This window comes from Danio rerio, chromosome 1 (assembly GCF_052040795.2).
Source record: "Danio rerio strain M-AB ecotype USA chromosome 1, GRCz13ab, whole genome shotgun sequence".
NCBI lineage: Eukaryota > Metazoa > Chordata > Actinopteri > Cypriniformes > Danionidae > Danio > Danio rerio.
The window spans coordinates 60,955,837-60,978,407 of record NC_141021.1 but is presented as its reverse complement, the minus strand read 5'-3'; the positions used below and the strand labels follow the sequence as shown (position 1 = coordinate 60,978,407).

The 22,571-nt window shown below is 39.9% G+C and overlaps 2 protein-coding genes across 19 annotated transcripts in view; one reads left to right on the top strand and one right to left on the bottom strand.

Moving 5' to 3' along the window:
- sid4 (secreted immunoglobulin domain 4) overlaps window positions 1-19,532 on the top strand; it is a 26,893-nt gene extending 7,361 nt beyond the window's left edge. Inside the window, 10 exon segments of one of the 4 annotated variants that reach the window (NM_001034182.2) lie at window positions 8,202-8,395; window positions 8,434-8,531; window positions 11,984-12,130; window positions 12,343-12,477; window positions 12,727-12,905; window positions 14,614-14,797; window positions 15,047-15,157; window positions 16,142-16,210; window positions 18,554-18,820; window positions 19,292-19,532. In NM_001034182.2, the coding sequence (NP_001029354.2) occupies window positions 8,480-8,531; window positions 11,984-12,130; window positions 12,343-12,477; window positions 12,727-12,905; window positions 14,614-14,797; window positions 15,047-15,157; window positions 16,142-16,210; window positions 18,554-18,820; window positions 19,292-19,296 (1,149 nt within the window). In that variant the 5' untranslated portion in view covers window positions 8,202-8,395; window positions 8,434-8,479 and the 3' untranslated portion in view covers window positions 19,297-19,532. 4 annotated transcript variants of the gene reach the window in all.
- The window catches only part of LOC137493795 (protein NLRC3), a 27,745-nt gene extending 5,174 nt beyond the window's left edge, over window positions 1-22,571 (bottom strand). For 2 of the 15 annotated variants that reach the window (XR_015477077.1, XM_087237826.1), the window contains exons 1-5: window positions 22,496-22,571; window positions 2,580-2,810; window positions 2,384-2,500; window positions 2,190-2,306; window positions 69-2,012 (exon numbers count right to left, since the gene is read on the bottom strand). Coding sequence is in view for 8 of the 15 variants with exons in the window: in XM_087237826.1 (XP_087093952.1) it covers window positions 69-2,012; window positions 2,190-2,306; window positions 2,384-2,500; window positions 2,580-2,737 (2,336 nt within the window). In the remaining 7 variants the exon portion in view is untranslated. Of the gene's footprint in view, window positions 1-68; window positions 2,013-2,189; window positions 2,307-2,383; window positions 2,501-2,579; window positions 2,811-6,437; window positions 6,871-22,495 lie in introns of those variants that run through there. The other 13 variants (XR_015477080.1, XM_087237829.1, XR_015477082.1 and 10 more) reach the window with 8 other exon arrangements.

Sequence of the window (22,571 nt, the reverse complement as noted above, 5' to 3'; positions counted from 1 at the left end):
ATCTATTTATAAGAAATAAATTCCATTCAGGAAAGTTTCTTCACTGTAACACTTGGTCAAACACTCACAGAGCTCTTGTGCAGTTGCTGACGGCTGGTATCAGTCTTCTCCTGCCCTCATCTGATGTGTTGTATTTCTGGAGCTCCAGCTCATCCAGCACCTCCTCTGACATCTGAAGCATGTAGGCGATTGTTGAGCAGTGAGCAGGAGAGAGTTTCTTCTCTGACTGTTTGTCTGATTTCACAAACTCCTGAATCTCTCTGGACAGAGTCTGATCTTTCACTTCCAGCAGACAGAGGAACAGATTGATGGATCTTTCAGTGGAGAGTCCATGTCCATCTCTGATCTTCTCTTTAATGTACTGTGTGCTTCTCCTGATGCTCTCTGAGCTCTTCTCTGTGTGTGTCAGTAGATCCTGGAAGAGTCTCTGATTGGACTCCAGTGAGACGCCCAGCAGAAACCGCAGGAACAGATCTAGACGCCCATTCTCACTCTCAATGGCTTTATCTACTGCTCCCTTATGCAGATTATGCAATAGATCAATAAAGTGTAGCATGTCAACATTTTTAATTATATAATGGTAAAACACATAGAAAGCAGCAAGGAACTCCTGAACACTCAGATGGATGAAGCTGTAGACTTTCCTCTGCTGAATCACAGATTCTTCCTTAAAGATCTCAGTGCAAATCCCAGAATACACTGAGGCGTCAGAGACATCTACGCCGCTCTCAATCAGGTCCTCCTCATAGAACATCACATTGCCCTTCATCAGCTGTCTGAAAGCCACTTCAGCAAGTTTGACAATCACTTCTCTGTTGGACTGCAGGAGTTTCTCTGGATCTCTCTCTTCATACTTCTGATTCCTCATGTTGATCTGAATCAGCAGGAAGTGGATGTACATTTCAGTCAGAGTTTGAGGGATTTCTGCACTCAGATCTTCTTCCAGGAGCTTCTGAAGCACAGTGGATGAGATCCAGCAGAAGACGGGTATGTGGCACATGATGTGGAGGCTTCTTGCTCTTCTGATGTGTGAGATGATTCTGCTGGCTTGATGCTGCTCACTGATTCTCTTCCTGAAATATTCCTCCTTCTGAGGCTCAGTGAATCCCTGAATTTCTGTCAGACGCTTGATGTATTTGGAGGGGATCTGATTGGCTGCTGCTGGTCTGGAGGTGATCCAGATGAGAGCAGAGGGAAGCAGCTCTCCTTTCATCAGCTTTGACATCAACACAGCCACTGATGAAGTCTCAGTCACATCACAAACTTGCGGAGCGTCTGAAAACATCAGTGTGATTCTGCTTTCATCCAGACCATCAAAGATGAACACAACTTTACACTCCTCATAAATCTTGGGCTCCAGATCTTCAAGTTCAGGATGAAAGTCCAGCAGAAGTGTGTGAAGACTGTACTGATGATCTCTGATCAAGTTCAGCTCTCGAAATGGAAGCACAAACATGAAATCTACATCCTGATTGGCTTTTCCCTCGGCCCAGTCCAGAATGAACTTCTGCACAGAGACGGTTTTTCCGATTCCAGCGATGCCTTTAGTAAAAACAGTCTTGATTTGCTCTTTCTCCTCTTTAAAGATGTCATTGCAGTAGATTGGAGTGTGTTGGGAGTGTTTTGTTCTGGCTGTTTTCTCCATCTGTAAAACCTCATGTTCTTCATTCACTCCTTCACTCTCTCCCTCTATGATGTACAGCTGGGTGTAGATCTGGTTCAGGAGGGTTTGGTTCTCTTGGAGTTTGACTCCCTCAAATAATCTCTCATATTTGTTTTTCAAGCTAATTTTGTGCTGGTCTTTAACTCTCTGTACTTCATCATGTAAAGGTTTCTCCAGGATTCCAGGGTTCTCCTGCTGGTCTGCTGTAGTGATGCCGTCAGCAGAACCAGTAGAACTGGATCCCCATCTGCATTTCTTTCTGTTTTGAGGACAGTCAATGTCTTCTGTAGGTCTGGACTTGGAAACTCCCCATCTGGACTGACTCTGGATCAGATTGTTTTTCTTTCTGCTGAGTCAAATGAGAAATATCAATTCTCAATCACAATAAAAAAAGCAAGTGAGTTAAGTATAATATATGTTACCAAAGAAATCCTTCATTCAACTTAAAAAAATATCACTCAGTATAAGATTTACACAAGGCAAATCTGTATTTAAGCTGTTTTTCAGTATCAGCATTTTGTCTTACCCAAGGTCAGAGGTCACAGCTCCATCACTGATGTTAGGAGGCATAACTATAGATGTAGTTCTCTTCACAGACACACAGCTGGGTTCTGGAGTGGCTGGTTTGTGAATATTCAGCCTGCTGACAACAATCAACCCTCAATCAGTCTCTATTCATGTATTTAATGAGATCCATTTAATGTCAGTTGTTTGTTTTACCTGGGGTCAAAGGTCACATCTCCATCACTGATGTTAGGAGGCATAACTATAGATGTGTTACTCTTCATAGACACACAGCTGGCTTCTGGAGATGTTTCTTTGAGACTATTCAGTTTCCTAGAATCAATCAAAATAATCAATTGATTCCTTTGTAAGTTTTTAATGAAGTGTAATTGACATCAGTGCTTTCTCTCACCTGAGGTCAGAGGTCACGTCCACGTCACTGATGTTAGGAGGCATGACAATAGATGTGTTACTCTTCACAGACACACAGCTGGCTTCTGGAGAGGCTGTAGTTCCCCTCAGCTCCTCCTTCAGACTCATTTTAAAGGTGGTGTTTTTATCATCCAGCATTGCGTAGTGTCATGGCTCTGAGAGGAAGGAGCCATGTGCAGAGTGAGTGGGAACAAGGCAGTGAAGACAAACCCTGAAGGGAGTTTAAAGGAAAAAGAAAACAATGTGATGAATTCAAGAAATAACTACAACAGAGACAAGAGGGAAACTTGACAGGGTAAACTATGCTCAAGTCCTCCTGGGACATTCCTCTTCACGAGTTGTCAGAGTCATAATTATGACGTCGGTTGCGTTCAAGTCTCCTTTGTTGCACAGGATGGGATTATACCTTTGTTTGATAAATTCTAAGAAACTACAGGAGGGTTTGTAACAGTACAGTACGGTTTGGTATGGGTCACCCTGACAAGAATTTCAGGGGGGTTGCCTTGGTGTCAAATAGACATCAAAAACTTTTTATTCATTCATTTACTTTCTTTCTGACTTAGTCAGTTAATTCATCTGGGGTCACCACAAACTTATCCAGCAAATGTTTTATGCAGCGGATGCCCTTCCAGCTGCAACCCAGCATTAGGAAACATCCATACACTCTCATTCACACTCATACACTACACTTTAGCTTACCCAGCTCCCCAAGGAAGGACTCTACCGCGCAATATTGTGGCCAGTGGTAATGTATGCCAGTGAAACGTGGGTATTGAGAACTCTTACAAACAGCTTCTTAACGCATGGGAGAGGAAGATCCTATTTATGGACCAAAGCTGGACCAAGGTGAATGGCGCATAAGGAAAGATGCAGAAGTGGCAGACATGTACGCAAAGCCAAGCCTGGTCATGGAAATAAAGAGGAACCGTATAAAGCCTGATTTATACTTCTGCGTCAAACACCGGCGTATGCTACGGCGCTGACGCATAGCCCTTCGCCGTGGCCATCGCCGTCACTGATGTGCACCTCTCAAAAAATGTAACTACACGTCGCAACGACGCGTAGCGTAAGCTCTGTGATTGGTCGGCTTGGTAGCGCTGACGAGTCTGGGCGGGACCGAGAGCCGTGCGAATGGCGCGAGCGATTGTTTACAAGTGTGGAGTCCGTGAAGGAGCTCCGGATGTAAAGTTTTGTTTTGTGTTTACCTCATAGTTAAAATTGTTGCACGTCCGCCGGTTCCTGCCTCAAAATGAGCGAGTTTGAGCCACTTGTACATCCCGGAAGTGTTCAGGAAAAGCAAAAAAGCACAGAAGAAACTCGACACAGAGGAACATTTACACATCACTGCCAACTAGCGTTTCGGAAGTGTTAATGCAGACCGACAGAGACAGCGCGCAGAAGTATAAATGCACAGCCACGCGTGTTGCATGCGCCGTGGGTTACGCCGGTCACCTGACGCAGAAGTATAAATCAGGCTTTAGACGGCTGGGCCATTTAGAGAGAAACAGCGTATGTAACAGGCCAGCTAGTAAGTGCTGTGCAGGTAAACCTCACTCCTCTGAAGGTGCTCTAGCAACAGATGCTAAAGACCATGGGTATCGACTCCCATGCGGAAGGTCGCCAGTTCAATCCCAGCTCAAAGAGGGTTGGGTGATGTAAGACCGGCGGGGGTATATTGGTGCCGTGACCCGGATGGGAGTGAGTGTAACAAATGCCAGCTAGTGAAGTGCTATGCAGGTAAACCTCACTCCTCTGACCTCTAAAGGTGCTCTAGCAACAGAGGCTAAAGACCATTGCCTTGTTAGAGCAACCGACTCCCATGCGGAAGGTTGCCAGTTCAATCCCAGCTCGGAGTGGGTTGGGTGGTGTAGGACCGGCGGGGTTACACATACAACCTAAAACTAAAAGAAAGGAAACGTCCTGGTAGGCCACAAAAGAGGTGGTTAGATGATGTAGAAGATGCCCTACGTGTCCTAAGAGTGCATGCTTGGAGAAAGCCGGCTTTGGATCTTGAAGGCTGGAGAGGAGTTATGGAATAGGCTCTACACTGGCCGTAGCGCCGCTGGAAGAAGAAGAAGAATTCCCCTATAGCACGTATTTGAACTGTGGGGGAAACCGGAGCACCCGGAGGAAACCTGCGCAGGCACGGGGAGAACTGACCAACTGAGGCAACTATCGCAGTCGAGGCTTGAACCAGTGACCTTGCTGTCAGGCAACAATGCTACCAACTGCGCCACCCAAAATCATTTTTAAAAATGCTAATTGATTTGATGCCGATTGCCTACTCTGATGTCTCAATGACATCGTCAAGGGTTTGAGATAAACTTGATTTCATTTATTTTCTTTCAGCTTAATCCCTTATTTTTCAGGGGATTACCAGAGTGGAATGAACCACCAACTATTCCGACATATGTTTTACGCAGCGGATGCCCTTCCAGCCACAACTCAGTACTGGGAAACACCCATACACTCCATTTACACACACACACACACACACACACACACACACGTGTAGCCACCTTGCCACCCTATAAAATTGATTCGCATTCTTTTATGCTTTCATGTCGTGTTTGATGTCGTTTGACTGGGTTTGCTTTTCCACTGGCAACAGTTACCCTACCTGGTAGTCTTGTTGTATGTCAAAAAGTTCATAGAAGAAATCTGTACAGACTTATCACATCTTTTACACTCTCAAGATCATCATTTCAAAAGTAGATCAGCAGCAAGAGTGTGCGAACAGAGAAAGGAAGCGATGCCTCAACCCCGTCCACCATACAAAATCAAATAATTCAACTCAAGCGAAAGATTCCTGAGGTGAAAAACGTCCTGCAAGTAAACCAGTGCAAATGGTGTTAGGCTACACCTGATTGTCTGATTGGATTGTTGTTCCAGGAACAACGCAGATGTCCTACTTAGGGAAAATTACACCCAACCTGTTGACGTACTGTAATGAGACACTAAGCAACAACTTACCCTCTACTAAATATTTTGATGCCGTAGTAAAAGTAACTAGTTAAAAGTGACTAGTGTGGACTTTACATTCCCGTTTAAGCAAGATGTAGTCCCTGGTTTATTTTGGTTGACTTTTTCAACACACGTCTAATCTGCATTTGGATCATTCTTGCTTTCGCCTTGCATGAACTCTGTCTTACACCACAACTAGAAAAACTGGTTTACAAGAGAAACATCACAGATCACAAGGTGCATGACGGCATTTCACAACTGTTCCTGTAAGTGCAGCAAACTTTAAATAGATATTTTGGTTAAATAAAATCAAGATATTCAAGAAGAAGCATAATTAAATCCACACTCAGGCCACTTGGTGTCATTTTATGGAAAAAGTACTTTATAGTGTTTTCTTTTATAGTGTTCAGCATATCTTATTTCTGATTTTGAGTGTAATGTAATAACATGTACCCTAAATAAAGTTGCTTTGGATTAATGATAATCTTGAAAAGCACTATACAAATAAACTTGACCTGAATTAAACTTTAACAAGCCTTTTTTTTAAGCCAAATACAGTAAACCATTTTGATTTTTGTTCCAAAAGCATTGTAAAATCATCAAGTATCATTAAACATTATGTAAAGTTTTTGTTCCTATAAATTAAAATACGGTGTAAAACAGTGTAATTTGTAATTAAATGCTTTTAAACAATCTACCGTACAATCACGGCACTAAATACCACTGAAGACGCCTCTTCAGGTGAACGCCTTAGCCATTTGTTGCCAGGCTGAGCTAATATGAATGAGTGAATTGTACACCTCTAGAAACATAATCACATCAATGTAAACCACATGAGCTGTAATAAGAGACATAGCTTTAATCATATACATACCACGAGAGATTATCCACCTGGCTAATGATGTTGCTCAGTCCATTTCCCTGTCGAAGACAGGCGCATTATCTTTATACCTTCAGACTTGTTCTACTTCCTCAACTTTTTTTTTTCTTAAGAAGCATGCTTTGAAAAGAATCTGTCCCGTTTGCCGTTTAGAGGGTGTGTTCAGGTGTGTTGCTGTTGTTAAGCAACTGAGGCTACCGTAGAGCCACACCAAGCTTTCACTTTCTAAGCTTTTGTGTCTCCCAAAATGTCTGCGTACACACAAAACCAGTAAAGCTGACTACACATGAAGCAGTCTATATGCCAGACCAATATGTGGAAGAAAAAAAAAAGAAGAAAAAAGAAGACTTACGGTGTGTTCCAGACTGCTTTCCAGTACCATTTTGAATGCCCATCACTGGCTTCTCCTGATCTCATTCCCTCAGATGGACGTCATTGATTATGGGTGGGTTCCATTAGGAAATCCTCATCCCTATTCCCTAATCCAGTGGTGTCCAAACTCTGTCCTTGAGGACTTCTGCACTGAAGACTTTCACTCCAGCTCCAATTAAACACATCACTTTCCAGCCTGACCAGCTGAGACCAGGGGGGAAATGGCTGGAAACCAGCCTGGAAGTGACCAAAACCCCTCTAAAACCAGCCTGGTCAACCAGCTAAAACCCGCTAACCATCCTAGACTGGTTTAAGCTGGATTTTTCAGCAGGGTATACAAACATACACTGGCAGCATGGTGGCTCAGGGGTTAGCACTGTAGCCTCACAGCAAGAAGTTCGAGCTGGTTCGCTGGTTCGAGTCCCGGCTGGGTTAGTTGGTGTTTCTGTGTGGAGTTTGCATGTTCTCCCCGTGTTGGCGTGGGTTTCCTCCGGGTGCTCCGGTTTCCCCCACAGTCCAAACACATGCGCTATAGGGGAACTGATCAACTAAACTGGCCGTAGTGTATGAGTGTGTGTTTGTGTGTGAATGAGTGTTTCCCAGTACTGGGTTGCAGCTGGAAGTGCATCCTCTGCAATCCGCTGTTCATATGAATTTTTAAGTTTGTTTTGGGAATCAGATTTCCTCCACATGTACTAAACAATGGAGTCTGCTGGAGTCCCAGTCCTGAATAACGTCTCATTACTCAGCCAGACATGAGCTTATAGATGTGAGTGTGGGAGCCGCAGAGGTCACGGTAAACGCTGAATGTGCTCATGTAGGCGTAGAGTTTGGGTTAATGTGCTGTAATTATCATCTTCTTCACATCATATAACAAAAGCAGCCCATGGTGTGTTTGCACTTACATGAGGTCTTGATTGGTTAAATAAACACTCGGTGTGTGTGTTTGTTTACAGTCTCATGCAGAGAGAATGAATGTAGAAACACACCAGAGAGAGGAAAATCAACAACAACACTCGCTGATTACTCATTGATGTCCTTACATTTCTTCAGTCTTACTATAAAAATGGATCTATAACTTCAATCATACTCCAGAGCTGCTGAATGCTGGATTCTGATTGGCTGCTGGTCACTCTGAGGTGACAGATAAAGTAGTTCCGGCAGGTATAGAGCACATTATAGCAGCATATCACTCCGCTAAATGATTAGAGTTATTTGACAGCTACAGTGGTCAGAGATCTGCTCTACTGTGTCACATTTGATGTTTAGAGTTTCATCATCTGCAAACACAAGTCCAGAGTCTGACTTTCAGTGTGTGACTCTGTGTGTGTGTGTGACTCTTTCTGTGTGTTTGTGTGAAGTTTCTATGTGACTGTGTATGTGTGTGCAATTTTGTCTGTGACTGCGTGAATGTGTGTGTGTGTGTGTGTGTGTGTGTGTGTTAATGTCTCTTTCTTTCTCTGTATGTGTGTGCAAATTTGTATGTGACTGTGTGTGTGGGGGGGAGAGTGGGTGTGTGTGTGTGTAAATGTGAGTGACCATGTGTTTGTAAGTTTCTCTCTCTCTCTCTGTTTGTATGTGTGTGTGTGTGTGTGTGTGTGTGTGTGTGTGTGTGTGTGTGTGTGTGTAAAGCAGATAGCAGATACAGAGAGTTCAGTTCAGTCATGATGAAGCTCCAGACAGCAGCTCTGACTCTCTCTGCTCTCCTCTGCGCAGGTCAGACTCTTTCTGTTCATTATGAAGTTCTGAATATCCAGATTATTTAATACTACTACTATTATTATTATTATTATTATTATATTATTATAATTACACCCGTTCATACGTCTTCCTTCTGTACTATTACAATGCTTTGTTCAGTCAGTATTTATTGTTCTTAAGTGATTGTTGTTGTTGATTTTGTCTGTTTTGTGTTCATTATTAGTGTTATTATCTCTGAAATGTGACTCATAATCCAGCGTCACACACTTCATTTACTCAGCAGTGTATCTCTCTTCTTTATTTGTTCTTTATTTTGCTTTAGCTGCTTCCTTCAGCATTTTATTATGGGTCAGTTCACCCAAAAAATAACATTCTGTACAGAATATATTTCAAATATTACTCTATTTAAATGTGGTGTGTATTGATGTATTTGTAGCCTAACTTTAAATTCTTTTATTAGTTTTGTTTTAGAAATTATCTATTTAATTACTCACATTTGCAGCAGTTTTGTTAGAGATAATGATCTCATACAATTAGAACTGCTGCTTTGCTAATATCACACTTTAAAACAAGTGCTAACAATACAAAAGTTTTTAAAAAGCATTAAAAAGTACAGCGTATAAAGAAATAAATAAAAATTAATTGAATACAATTAAAGAAATAAAAACAACAGCATTAAAAAATTGCATATATAGAAATGCAACAAAACTCATTTAATAAAATAGTGTCAAAAAGTGTTAAAACTCATAACAAAAACACAGTATAAATATAAACAAATTTAATCAAAGGAAAAACTAAATTAGTTTAATAAAAATAACAAAAGTATAAAGCAATATAAAAATTTAATAAAACAAAAAATAAAAAAACAAATTTAATAAAGAGTAACCAAAGCATAACTAAAAAGTGAAAATAAAACAAATTTAATAAACTAACAAGTAAAATCTAAAATAAAAAATAAAATAATTCAATAAAATAAAATGTAAATAAAATTAAAAGCAAAAACAGAAGCAAAACAAAAACAGCAAATGAAGTAGAAAGAAACGCATTTAATTAGATAAAAAAACTATTAAATGTAAAAGTAAAAACAGCATATAAAAGAAATATGACAAACCTAATTTATAACAACAACAAAAATAAAATAAAAATACAGGACAATAAAAATATATAATAAAAACTGATCAAAATATACTGCTGTGCTAAAGGCCACAGTGATCAACAGCTGATAAAGAGTTCTGTTGCTGCATTATTCTGTTGCTTTTACTGTGAGATTAATAGAGGAGTATTAATGTACTCGATTACTTGTATCAGTAATGTGGTAAATCTGACTCTGCTCTAATCAAATCACCTCAAAATAAAGAAATCGAACAGATTTTCCTGCTTTTCGTTGCTTGAAAATGTGGAGTTTGATTAGTGTTTGTTTACCAGAGCCGGACTGAAGGTCAGCGAGAGCACACAGTTCATCTCACACACATCTGATATTAAAGGGTACCTATTATGCAGACTAGGGTTGGGCATCTAAGCTATAATGCCGATCCGATACGCATCTCGATACAAAGAATACGATCCGATATATTAGCGATACATTTGTGACATATTGCGATGCAACACGATACGATTCACACCCATATCACGATACGATGCGATATTTCAGCACTAACTAATTAGATCAAGTTTATGAGATGATGTGAAAGAGGATGCTGTGCCATTGAATGAGTTTGATTATTTATTAACCAAGCAAAACCAAGACTTTTTTTTACAAACTGGCTTTTCTCTCAGAGCCAGAGTGTCAGTTTACAGTAGAGGGCCATTTTAGAACATATAGCACATATTATTTAAGTATTTTCAAGATAAACAGAATGTATAAGTGCAATATATATTAAAAAAATATGTATATATTTGCACTCTTTCAACATAAATAAAATTAGCATTGCACAACAAGAATTGTGATTTAACTTTTCAACTATGAAAACAAGTTTTACAAAGATATATTTTGCCACTGATTATTCAAAACTTACGGTCGTGAACTAGCAGTGTTATGCTGCGTTGAAACATCACTGTCACTGTAAACAACAGGCTAATAAAAATATAACAAACCAGCAATCTTCTTGCTGTGGGGTGGTCAAACTACCCACTGTGCCACTGTGACACCCAATTATTTTTATCATTATTATTATTAATATTATTATTATTATAATTAAATAAAAATTAACAGGAGGAGGTGTTTAAAACCTTCGTTCTCCGTGACACTAGGCTGAATATCTTTGCAGATGAACAATGCAATAGCATTCGTTATTGGCGTAGAGCGAGCAGAACTGTTGCGCATGGAAAAAAAAACTTTCAATGCTTTTCTCACCACTTTTGGAGCTGGTTGAAGCAGTGCGAAAGCCGGGGATGCAGAAACACTGGAAGATGCTTTCACAACAACACCGTGGCGCCGCTTCAAGTGAGATATCAGATTAGTCATACTGCCCGCGTATTTTACAGATGCGCGGCACATTTTGCAAATTGCATCTGTCCTGTCATGTCGTCCATCCTTAAATCCATAATGTTGCTTGCCATACTTTAGATTTAAAACTCAGTGGGGAATAAAATGTTTGTTTTGCTTCTCGCGCTTTCTGAGGGCGCTCCACTAGCTTCATCCGCACACCTGATACACTGAGTTGTAGTGTGTGCACATCCGCAAATCCGTTGCTAAGGCTTACTTTATGTAGGTCGATTAAATTATGCGCCAAAACAGGTTGACAACACTTGTTAATAAATAAAAAATACATTCTATATTAAAAATATAAGCTGTATCTCGGAAAAATCGATGCATCTCGCAAAAACCGATGCATCTCGATTTGCTTCCAAAATTTCATTCATCCTCTGCTGCTCAACCGATGCACTCGCATCGTGAACGCGCATAACCGCGTATCGATACATATCGGTTAATCTTCCCATCCCTAATGCAGACATTACTTTAATGCGGTGTTTAACCCCAGTAGTGTGTGTGTGTGTGTGTGTGTGTGTGTGTGTGTATCTCCAGCACCTCTAATGCTCAGGAGTACTTAGTTGTGTTTGATCTAATCAGACTTGATGCAGAAACAGTTTGATTGACATTCTCCCTTTGTATGCATCATCAGAGGGGGAAAGCCCCGCCCACTAGTGCCCATCTCTCCATCTCATTAGCATAAGCAGCAGGCCTGAGTGAGAAGCAGCCGTCTGTCCATTAGCCATTAGAGTGTCTGAGCTGCTGAAGATGATGTCAGCATAGACTAAGAGGATTATAGATGTGGAGTTTTAGATGAACAGAGACAGGAGCCACATAGACTGACACAAGCATCAAGCACACACTCACACTGAAGCACACACACACACACACACACACACACACCTGACCAGCACTCACACTAAATACACTGCTGTTTTACACCAGTGTGTGTGTTTAGGGGATGCAGTGAATTAGTGTGTTTGTGTTTGGTGTTTAGTATGTGCTCAGGCCCCCAGTGTGTCGGTGCGTCCCCGCACTGCTGCTGTGCGTCTGGGGGAGACGGTGAGCTTCCAGTGCCGTGTGACCAGCGGAGCTCAGCCGGTGATGCTGGAGTGGAGGAAAATTAACAACCAGCCACTGGGAGGTGTGTTTATACAGCACGCACACACACACACACACACACACACACACACACACACACTGAAGCTGAACTGAAGAGCAGACGTCTCCTGATGACCATATGAGGAGTGAGATGATGTTGAAGAGATGATGTTGTTTGGATGGGTTCTGACGTGTATCTGTGTGTGTGTGTGTGTGTGTGTGTGTGTGTGTGTGTGTGTGTGTGTTTGTGTTCAGATAATGTGAAGATTGGACCTGACGGTGCCGTTCTGACCATCGCTAATGTCCGGCTCAATAATCAGGGTGGATATCGCTGCATCGCCACTAATGCTCAGGGGAAATCCACCGTCACAGCTAACCTGAGCGTCAAACGTACGTCTTCAGCTGCCGCAGTCATATTAGAACTGATCATGAGTGTGTGTGTGTGTGTGTGTGTGTGTACTGTACACATGAATGTGTGCTTATATGTATATGTGTGTTTCCTTGTGTATGTTTGTGCATGTGTGTGTATCTGTATCTATGTCTGTATGTATATGTGTGTGTTTGCTTGTATCTCTGTGTGTGTGTGTGTGCTCATGTGTGTGTCTGTATGTATCTTTGTGTATGTATGTGTGTGTTCAGATCCTCCAAAGGTGCGTGTGTCCCCCGCGGGGCCCCTGACTCTTCGAGTAGGTGAAATCGTGACTCTAGACTGCAGCGTCTCTGGAAAACCTCGGCCCTCCGTCAGCTGGATCAGACGACAAGCTGGAGGAGAGACGGAGCTCGTTTCCACGACGACAGACTCCACTACATCACTACAGGTGAGAATTCATGTCTAAACCCCACGCCACGGTAAGTGCAACCTAGCAGAGATAAAGCTGACTGGTTGTCACCTTGCGTCAGGTGCGTATGATCCCATCTGTGCCAACAATCTGCACGTAAACACAACCGAAACAAACAACTGTCAACTGGAAATCTTCATCAAAGGATGAGAGGCTCCACACCAGTAGGGGGCAGTGTGTGTACTGTTATTACACATAGAGAAACTGGAACAAGTTCTGCACACTGCTAAGTCGAGGCCACACTAAAATTTGAGTAAAGTAAATTCTGTCTTACGATGCAATGGAAAGGTGCGGGATAAATTAGGTGACACTGATAAAAGGAGCTATTACTCCATATTTTTAATTTCAGTCCTCATATGTCACGTTTTGTTTATTTATTGTTGTACTGGTACATCATTTGGCAAAAAATTGCAAGTCACAACAAACAAAACAGCACAACCGATTCTCACAAATGAAGTGTCAAGTGGTTTTACCAGCCTGATCTCACGAGGAACAAAACTATTTTACGTTTTGCCATTTAGTGGCTAAACTGGTACGACTTCATACGCAAGGTCATTAGTATGAAAATGTGTAATTTTAGACGTGGCACCAAACCCCAAACCCTAAACCCAACCCTCATTGGTAAATGAAGAAAGTATGCTAAATTGTGAAAATGAGATTGTACAAATTAAATTTTAATAAATTCAAATTCGCCACTAAATTAAAAAGTTACGAATTGCCGTGAGATAGCGTTGCGTTTAACTTGAAATTGTTCCTCTGCTTTTAACCCACCCACGATAAATAAAAATAACAGTTGTTTTTTTTTGGTATCTTAAACTGTAAATATTTTGCATTAGAGTTCAAACACAATATTTAGCAAACGAAGATGGTTTGCTTTGTCTCGTCCATATGACCTTAGTAAAAAAATAAATAATAATAAATTGTTTTATTTGAAATGCAGGATGTTGGGCATGAATTTTTTTTTTTCTCCACAAACTGCACATGATTTTTATTAGTCTCTGCCTTATCTTTTTAAAACGTAAAGATTTTCACACAGCTCGTCATTATGAAAGCATGGTGTGCTCTGATTGGCCGAACAGCTCAAGCATGTGACGGAAAAATTTTACAACCTTGAAAAAAAAAAAAGTGTCAGAAAATGCAGATGATCAAACTGATCAATTAAATAAGCCAGCGTACCAGATTTATAAGGTCTTATTTTATAAACAAAGTAGTCTCACTTTCAAACTTAAACACACAGTGCCTTCACCACATGGTGGCGGTAGCAACAAATCTACAAGTTACGTCTTTTTTCTTTTGCGCAAATATTTGAGTGCTGATTTGACAAATTTCTCACAAATTAAGATTTAGATTTGAGCTTGAATTATGTATTTTAGGAAAGCATAAAATATTTTATAAAGTTTATCTCTGAGTTTGAAACTTACGAATCTTAAATATGCAACTATACAACAACTTACAATACGTTAAAGACAAAAAAAACAAGAAATCTTATCAGTGAATCGATTGACCCCGTAAATGCTTCCTGTCTGCTGTGAACCCAGCATCACATCACTCACTCTAGATCACTTACGAGATGATCTTTGCGTGAATTGTACTTTATTTTTAACTTACGCAGATCGAGACGCAATTAAAAGGTGAATTCCATGTGCTCACGGTAAACTCACGAACCACACGCGTCTGCTTCTAACAGGTGACCATGGCGACCGCAGAAAATGCTGGGATGTATGTGTGCCGTGCTCAGAATGGGGAGGGGCTTGCTGAGGGGGAGGTGGAGCTTGTGATGGAGGGCGGGGCTTTCCCGCAGGCTTCAGTGAGTGAGACGGAGCTGACGGCGGTGGAGGGTCAGAGCGTCAGCATGCACTGCCAGGCCTCCGGTAAACACACCATCACCAAAACATCCATCTATACCAGAGGTGTCCAAACTCCTGGAGGGCCGATGTCCTGCATAGTTTAGCTCCAACATACAGCTGTGGCTGGATCTCTTCTTAACTTTACCCTACACACATGCTTTTGATGGTCATTTTGGTGTTTTATTAACGCACTAACAGGACCCCCCCTCATAAAGAATTTCTGTTAGGGTCTCCAGAGCTGCAGATCTCTGATTGTGGGTTTGTGGTCTTCAGGTTCTCCAGCTGCAGTGTTATCATGGTCGAAGCTGCGAGCTCCTCTGCCATGGCAGCACAAGGTGGACGGAGGAACACTGACCCTCAGCAACGTCGGCCGGCAGGACTCAGGTCAGGCCTGTCATGATTATTAAATAAATATTGTTATTTAATTTAATGGAGATTTCTGCAATTTCTTCAATGGCCACAAGAGGGAGATGTAAATTAAAATACAGAGGCTTCATTCTTAATGCGCGTGCATTTTACTTTCACTTTTAAACTCGCGATCGTGAACGAGACAGCATGTGTATATTGCAGTTTTACAACGTCTCTCTACTAAAATATCGTTTTATAATCTTCAAACACAGCCAGTGCTAAACATTTGTTGTTGAGAAAGCAGAAAAGAATAATTAAATATTGCTAATGTCTTTTTTCCCAGTTTGTTTGTTGTAAATGTACTGTACTCCATTATGCCACAGCTTGTTGTTATTTGTTTCTAACATTTACTGAATGCAAAAAAATAACTAACATTTAAAGGTGCAAAGTGACAACTTGCAAGTACTCTCAATTATTTAATATTATTTAATTATTTGTATATGGCAATATATGCAAATCACATATTTAACATACAAGTTCATGCTTGAATATCACAGATATACTTTATACATCTGCATATTTTAACATGCATTTCAAAATACTGCAAAAATAGCACTTTACTTTTTTAATAGTTTTAATCATTAATATGCGCATACATGTTCAAATATATGAATTATAATTTTAGATTTACAGTATATGTTTACATTTGGACAAACACACACATGGACAAAATTACTGGCACCCGTCCACCGAAGAAAGAAAACCCCACAGTGGGCACTGAAATAACTTCAAACTTAAAAAAGTAATGATTAATAATAGAAAACAAATCACTGCAGACAAATTAAAATAAATCAGATATTGCTTTTGAATTGTAGCTTAAACAAAAGCATTGAAAAAGTGATGAAACTGGGCTGGACAAAACACCTTTGTCCATGTTACTATTAGATTTCTGTGTGAGCTGCAAAACAGACAATAAATTACAATGATTAATGCAATAATTATTATTTCTCTCTCTCTCAGGTCAGTACATCTGCAATGCCACCAGTGCCCTGGGCTTCAGTGAGGCGTACGTGCAGCTGGAGGTGGACTGTGAGTCTCCAACACACACACTCTTATCACCACTGACCTCCACACACACACAGACACACACAGACACACATCTGAGCCTCAAGCAGGATCCAGAATCAGCCGGATGTGCTGGACTCTGAACACATCCAAAAACATCCAAATGTTTGCATGAAAAGCTGCACGTAAATCCAGCAGGACTTGACAAACAGAGCAGCCTTTAAGCAATAAACTGACTTTACAACTAATGAAGGGAGGAAAATGTGCATTGAAAAACAAACAAATGCACAAAGATGAAATCATTTCCAAAAAAATAGTGTTTAGTGACAAAAATTAAGCCAATTTTAAAGTTTTTAAAATACTCATTTAAGTCAGACAAACAGCCCAAACAAAAAATATATCACAAGGTGGTAAAGCAGCTGAATAATATATTCAGAAACAAAAAAGCAAAAACTAAATGTGCTTCAGCATCATAAAATGCTGCGTTTAACATAAACATGTTCCTTCACAGCTTGAGTATGAAACTAGCAACAATATACAACAAACACGAACCCTTCATGAAATAAAGCATCTGAATTATCATTCAGAATCAATTTGGTGAAACTCAGCACCCAAAAAAACTGCTCTTTTGGATTACCATTAGTTTTTAAACAAAATCAAAACAGAACAGCTGCTCAGACATTACATTTATCAGCAATTTTCAAACCAAGCATCAATTAAACGTGGCACGTCAACAGCTTATAGAATGTGAGCGGTGTTTACTCATAGTGCAAAATCTGCTGCTGTATACAGCAGATAAAAATATGTAAAACCATAAAAAATAATCACAGAATTTTTTCTGAGCAATACAACACTATACATTAAAATAACGTGTTTTGAAATATAGCAGAAATAAGTCCCTGTGTCTACTAAACTCATCTATTTAGTTACACAGATGACAAAAGTGTACGTATTTATTTGAACAACAAACATAGTAGAATTAGTAATAACAATTAATAATAGTAACGCTAATAGTCTATTGGCCTCTCGCATGCACACTCAGTCTACAAGCGCCGGATTAACGTAAGGGCTAGGGAGGGGCTGAAGCCCCAGGGTCCACGAAAGGGGGCCCTTGATTGGCTGTAGAATTAATTTGCACTTTGACGCAGAAAATGTCTCTTTGCGTTAGGCTTTCTCTTGTCGATAATGTGAAGTATTTCAATTCACTGCTTTTTAAAAACTCTAGCTGCGTTTCCGTCCAAAAATGTGAATTAACTTTATGCGCAAAACTGGATAATCGCATTAAAGACGTGAATAAAGCAGCGTTTCCATCCAACGAGTCAAAGCGAACAAAATAGTCACTTCCTGACTAACTGGCGCCAAATATCAACAGTAAAAACAGAAATTGCTGCGGTAGAAGCTGCGTGAATCTTTTCTTTATTTAAAAACTGACTTGAGAATGGTGTGAGACGCGGAGCACAGACGCTCGTGATTCTGGAGGTCTTTAATAATATAATAACACTAATTCTGAAATGGTTACGGCATTTTAGAATCACCAAAACAACATTGCAGATGTTTTATAATGTGCTCAGCCTGCTGGTTTATCCATTCACACATTTTCATCGTCACATGATCTCTTATAACATCACATGATCTTTTTAATGCACATACTGGAATTTGTAGGGTAAAAGGGTTTTCATCGTAATTCATGCAGATCTTTTCTTATCGTATAGGTGTGAATGTGTTTTTCTATGCACATTTTTAAAATTTGGTGTACTTTGTGTACCTCGTACGCATTCGGTCTCGGCTTTTGCTTGACTTTTTTCCAGTCTGGCATCTCGCGACACGACGACGCATCTTCTTTATGGCGGTTGGTTGGCATTCACCAATCCCACAAATGCGTTGCATATGTAAATAGGAAAATGTGGGCTAGACTGCAGCCAAAACTAATGACTTACAAAGTAACAGACAAACGCATCAGATTGTAACGATAACAGAGTTACTATATTTAAAAAGTAATGCGTTACAGTGTTAATTACTGTTAAACGTAATGCCGTTATGTTAACGCTTTACTAGTAACGCTTTATTGCCCAACATTGCTTATGAAAGTAATATTACATAACGCATAATAATAAAAAGAATAATAAGAATAATAATAATTACATTGCGTTAATTGTAACGTTGCCCACATCACTGTATAACAATATCAACAGCAAACTACTCTAAATGCGCAACTGATTCAATGGTTGCCTAGCAACATAAAACGCACAGCACACTTCTTTTTTTCCTGTCAACAATAGAGGCAGTTCTCTGAGAAGCGCGTTTGGTATGATCCTCCTCTAACTTTTATTTATGTTGTCTATTAACTGCTGTGTATTTCCTCCTCAGCTCCTCCATATGCCACTGTCCTGACAGAAGTGGTTGTTTTGCGTGTGGGAGACGCTCTCCGCCTACAGTGTCTCGCTCATGGCTCTCATCCAATCCGCTTCCGCTGGATGCGTGTGGGCGGAGCCTGCATGTCAACGGGAGCAGAGTCAACAAAAGACGGCCTTCTGAGGATCCCGCAGCTGAAGAGCTCGGACAGCGGCACCTATAAATGCACGGCGACCAATCATGTGGGCTCCAGCGAGGCGCTCAGCAGAGTCACGGTCAAAGGTCAGAGAAAATCACCACTATATTGACCTTATTCTCCACGCATGAGCAGCCATTTTAATCTTTTTGGCTCGACATTTCTGATTTCATTAACTTCCATTTATTTTCAGACGTTAAAAACGTCTCTTTCTGCTGCTTGATGTTGTAAACCAATATTTTTGCATTATATTATTCTGCTTGGTCTGTATAGTCATGCAAACACTTGTTTGTAGAGCGAGTAGCTTGACCGTTTTCTGCCGTGTATTATTCCTAGTCATTTCTCCCATAGGCGACTCAATCGTAAGTTCTAAAACAATCGCAAAAACGAGCGCACTTCAGCATTGAAGATTAAGCTCCATAGCTGTGGTTCTGATAGTTTTCACATATCGTCACGCATTATAGGAACGCCCCCTGGTGGGGAAAACATTACTATCTCCTACTGACTGCTGATCTTCATTCAGTGCTGAATAAACATCTCACTTTTTCTCTCAACAGCTTAATTACAGAGTGACCAGCCGATCTAAGAATCCTGTCCAGTCACTTTAAGGACATTAAAGACTTCAGATCTACAAGAGGACGAAGCTCAGAGGCAAAACATTAGTGTAAAGTCTTACTCTGGTGTTCAGAACGCTGGAAAACATGTTTTGTCTGTTTAATGCTCTACTATTTTCTGAAATGGCATGGAGTAGTGTGGCACTCGAGTTAAACTAATGTATAATAAAGTTCACAATAAAGAGAGTGTGTTTGTGGAGTTTGTGAATCTGCTGTTTGTTATTAAACAGGGAAATAAACATCATCTATTGGATTTCTATTCGAGATGCTGCGATTGATGGACTGATAATCGCGTTTAATGACTCGATCGGTACTCACCAATCTGGCCGATCTCATGAACCGATCTCAGGAGTTTGTTTATGAGTTGACATGCAGACGAAGACGCATGTCATACGTCATTTGCATATTACTGACGTCATTGAGTTCTACCGTTTCTGTTTGTTTAACAGCCTATGCATGTCCGTTTAACTAAATTTTTCGCTGTTTCTCCAGTAACACACAAAAAAGTCTCTAGATTTGTCGCTGGTTGCTTTTTTGAAAATTTGTCGCTAAAAAGTCACTAAATATAATGCCAAAGTCGCTAAGTTGGCAACACTGGTCACAACGGGAAGAGGTTAATGATATACGGAGGCTTATGCATGAGCGATCGATGCTCTTGCGTCACAGCAGCTAAAATATTTACAGATGCAGTGTGACTTGTTATATACAACCTATCTATTGGCGCGATAGTAAGTGATGGTCTCTTTGTTGCAAGTGCAGCCATTGCACATCCAGTGTTTCGAGCTGTGACGTAAGCAATGCGATCAGCCCTATCTAGTGTCTCATCTTACCTTATGACCTCACCTGGAAGCTCAGTGAGTCTCCAACATGTTCATAGTGGCTTCGTGATCCCCAAAAATGTGTTAAAATACCTGGAAATCATGGTGAAGAGAGTGAATGAGCAGGAGAACAGATTGTGAGAGGCACAGTGATGGTCGAAGTAGCATATTTGTTATGTTAAATGAGTAGATTAGTGAAGATATCATGAGTGCAAATCCCCCTCTCGCTCTCATTGAGAGATCTGCTGTCAATAGTTGGAGACGAGCAAAATATTTGAGTGGTCTTGCATGTATTGAGGCCTTTTTGACTATTGCAAGTTCACTAAAAGCTGGCTGGAATTTTTTAAATTAATAAAACGTTTTTATTTAATGGTAGAACTTGATTAAGACACATTGAATTCTTCTTTCATCATTTGCATTGCATTTCCAAATTGCATTGTTTGTCATTTTTCTTGCCAATTTTTATATCTGTTATATTATTATCTGATGTGGTTCATTCCGCTGTGGCGACCCCTGATAAATAAGGGACTAAGCCGAAATAAAATGAATGAATGACTTATTTTCTGTAATGCTGCTTCTGGCCATGACACGTTCACATCTAAATGGTTATAAGAGACGTGTTAAAGGGATTATATGCAGCATCCGTCATTCTAATTCTTAGGTAAAGCAAGATCTTCTCTTAAAGGGCACATAGTTTATAGAAAATGGCAGACGTGAAATGACAAACTGAGGATTAGTTGATGCGTGCCTGTCAATCAATATTGGTGGGCGGGGGGAAAATCGCACTCCTACGTCAAGTTGGGGTCAATCTAAAAACCGTTCCAATTGGTCCACTGTTTTTTGTTGTTAAATTGAAAAACAAAAGCACTATGTGTGTTTATATCAGCCCAATATGTCTGTCTATACACTATACCTACACACATGTCTGTCCAAACAGCTTGAAAAGTAGATTTTTGACCATAGGTGCCCTTTAAGGTTCATATTCAGAGGGAAAATGTGCTCAATGCATTAAGTGTGAAGCATTAGAATCGGTATTCGGTATCGGCTGATCACCATGGCAAGGAATCAGTATTCAGTATCGACTACAAAAATCCTGATGTAAAAATCCATATAGCAGGACTTATGATATCTTGGAGCAGTGAACATGTCAATTTCTTCAAAATTTAAAACGGCATCTTTGGATATTTTTCCTGCTGGAGATACTGAAAAAAGTAAAAAAAATCTTACACATACCTTAGAAACGGTAATACACAAAATTTTGGTGGTTTTAAAACCTTGACTTTTCCAAACCAAATACCTTTAAACGGTTATCATCCTATGTCTACAGACAATATTCCAATTTTCTTCATTATATGATTTCTAATTCATTAATTCAGCCTGACATGTTCACTGCTCCAAGATATCATAAGTCTTTCAAAAAAATTAAATATATTGTGTTCAAATGGGAATAAAGTCTTTGTTTTCTACCCAGACATTTAAAAAGAATATATTTTAGAGCAGTAATCACAAAACTGTAAAACCCTGATATTTTAATCTATGGTTATCATACCGTCAGAATCTTATACCGGCCCATGCCTAGTCTGTACTGATGAGGAACTGACAAAGAAGACGAATAATGAAATTCAATTAAATTAGTCAGAAAAGGACATGCACATGCTCTTTATGTTGCATAAAATAAATCCAATTAGAGATTAATTGCAATCTACTGTATGATGTACAATTAAAAAGTACTTTCCCTCACAACAAAATGTTTTTTTTTCTTTTTAGAAACACTTGAGCACAAGTAAATCATGAGTTTTTTTGGTGAACTACACCTAATACATTATCTAGTCTGAACACAAACACTTCAACATGAGCAAAGACACTCTTATAAACCACAAACTGAACGTTTACTGTACAAGAACAGAGTCACACAGAACTAATCTATTATTAAAGAAAATAACATTTTATTTTGCACATAATATTGCACAGAAATAAATGTGTGTAAATATTTATTCAAAACAGAGCAGGAATATTATATAGATATTATACAGAATTACAGTATCACACTCATCATTTATATATATACACATATAAATAGGAGTTACATAGTAAGATACCTGAAAAGTAAGTTAGTACAACCTAAACGCACAAGTATATTGTCCTGATGTACGTTTGCTGTCTGGATGATGTGTTGCTAAAGTTACACACACCATGGCTAAAACACGGCTACTGCTTAAACACACAAGAGCGAACGCTTCATCTGAGCACATTTAAACACTGGAGGCTGAAAAATAACAAGTACATGAACAGATAAATCAGATTAATAACTTCTCTCAGCAACACTCACCGTCTGCTTTTCTTCAGTGGTTTTCGCGCTGGACTGGAAAACGTCACAACAGCGCCTCCTGACGCACGAGCGACGC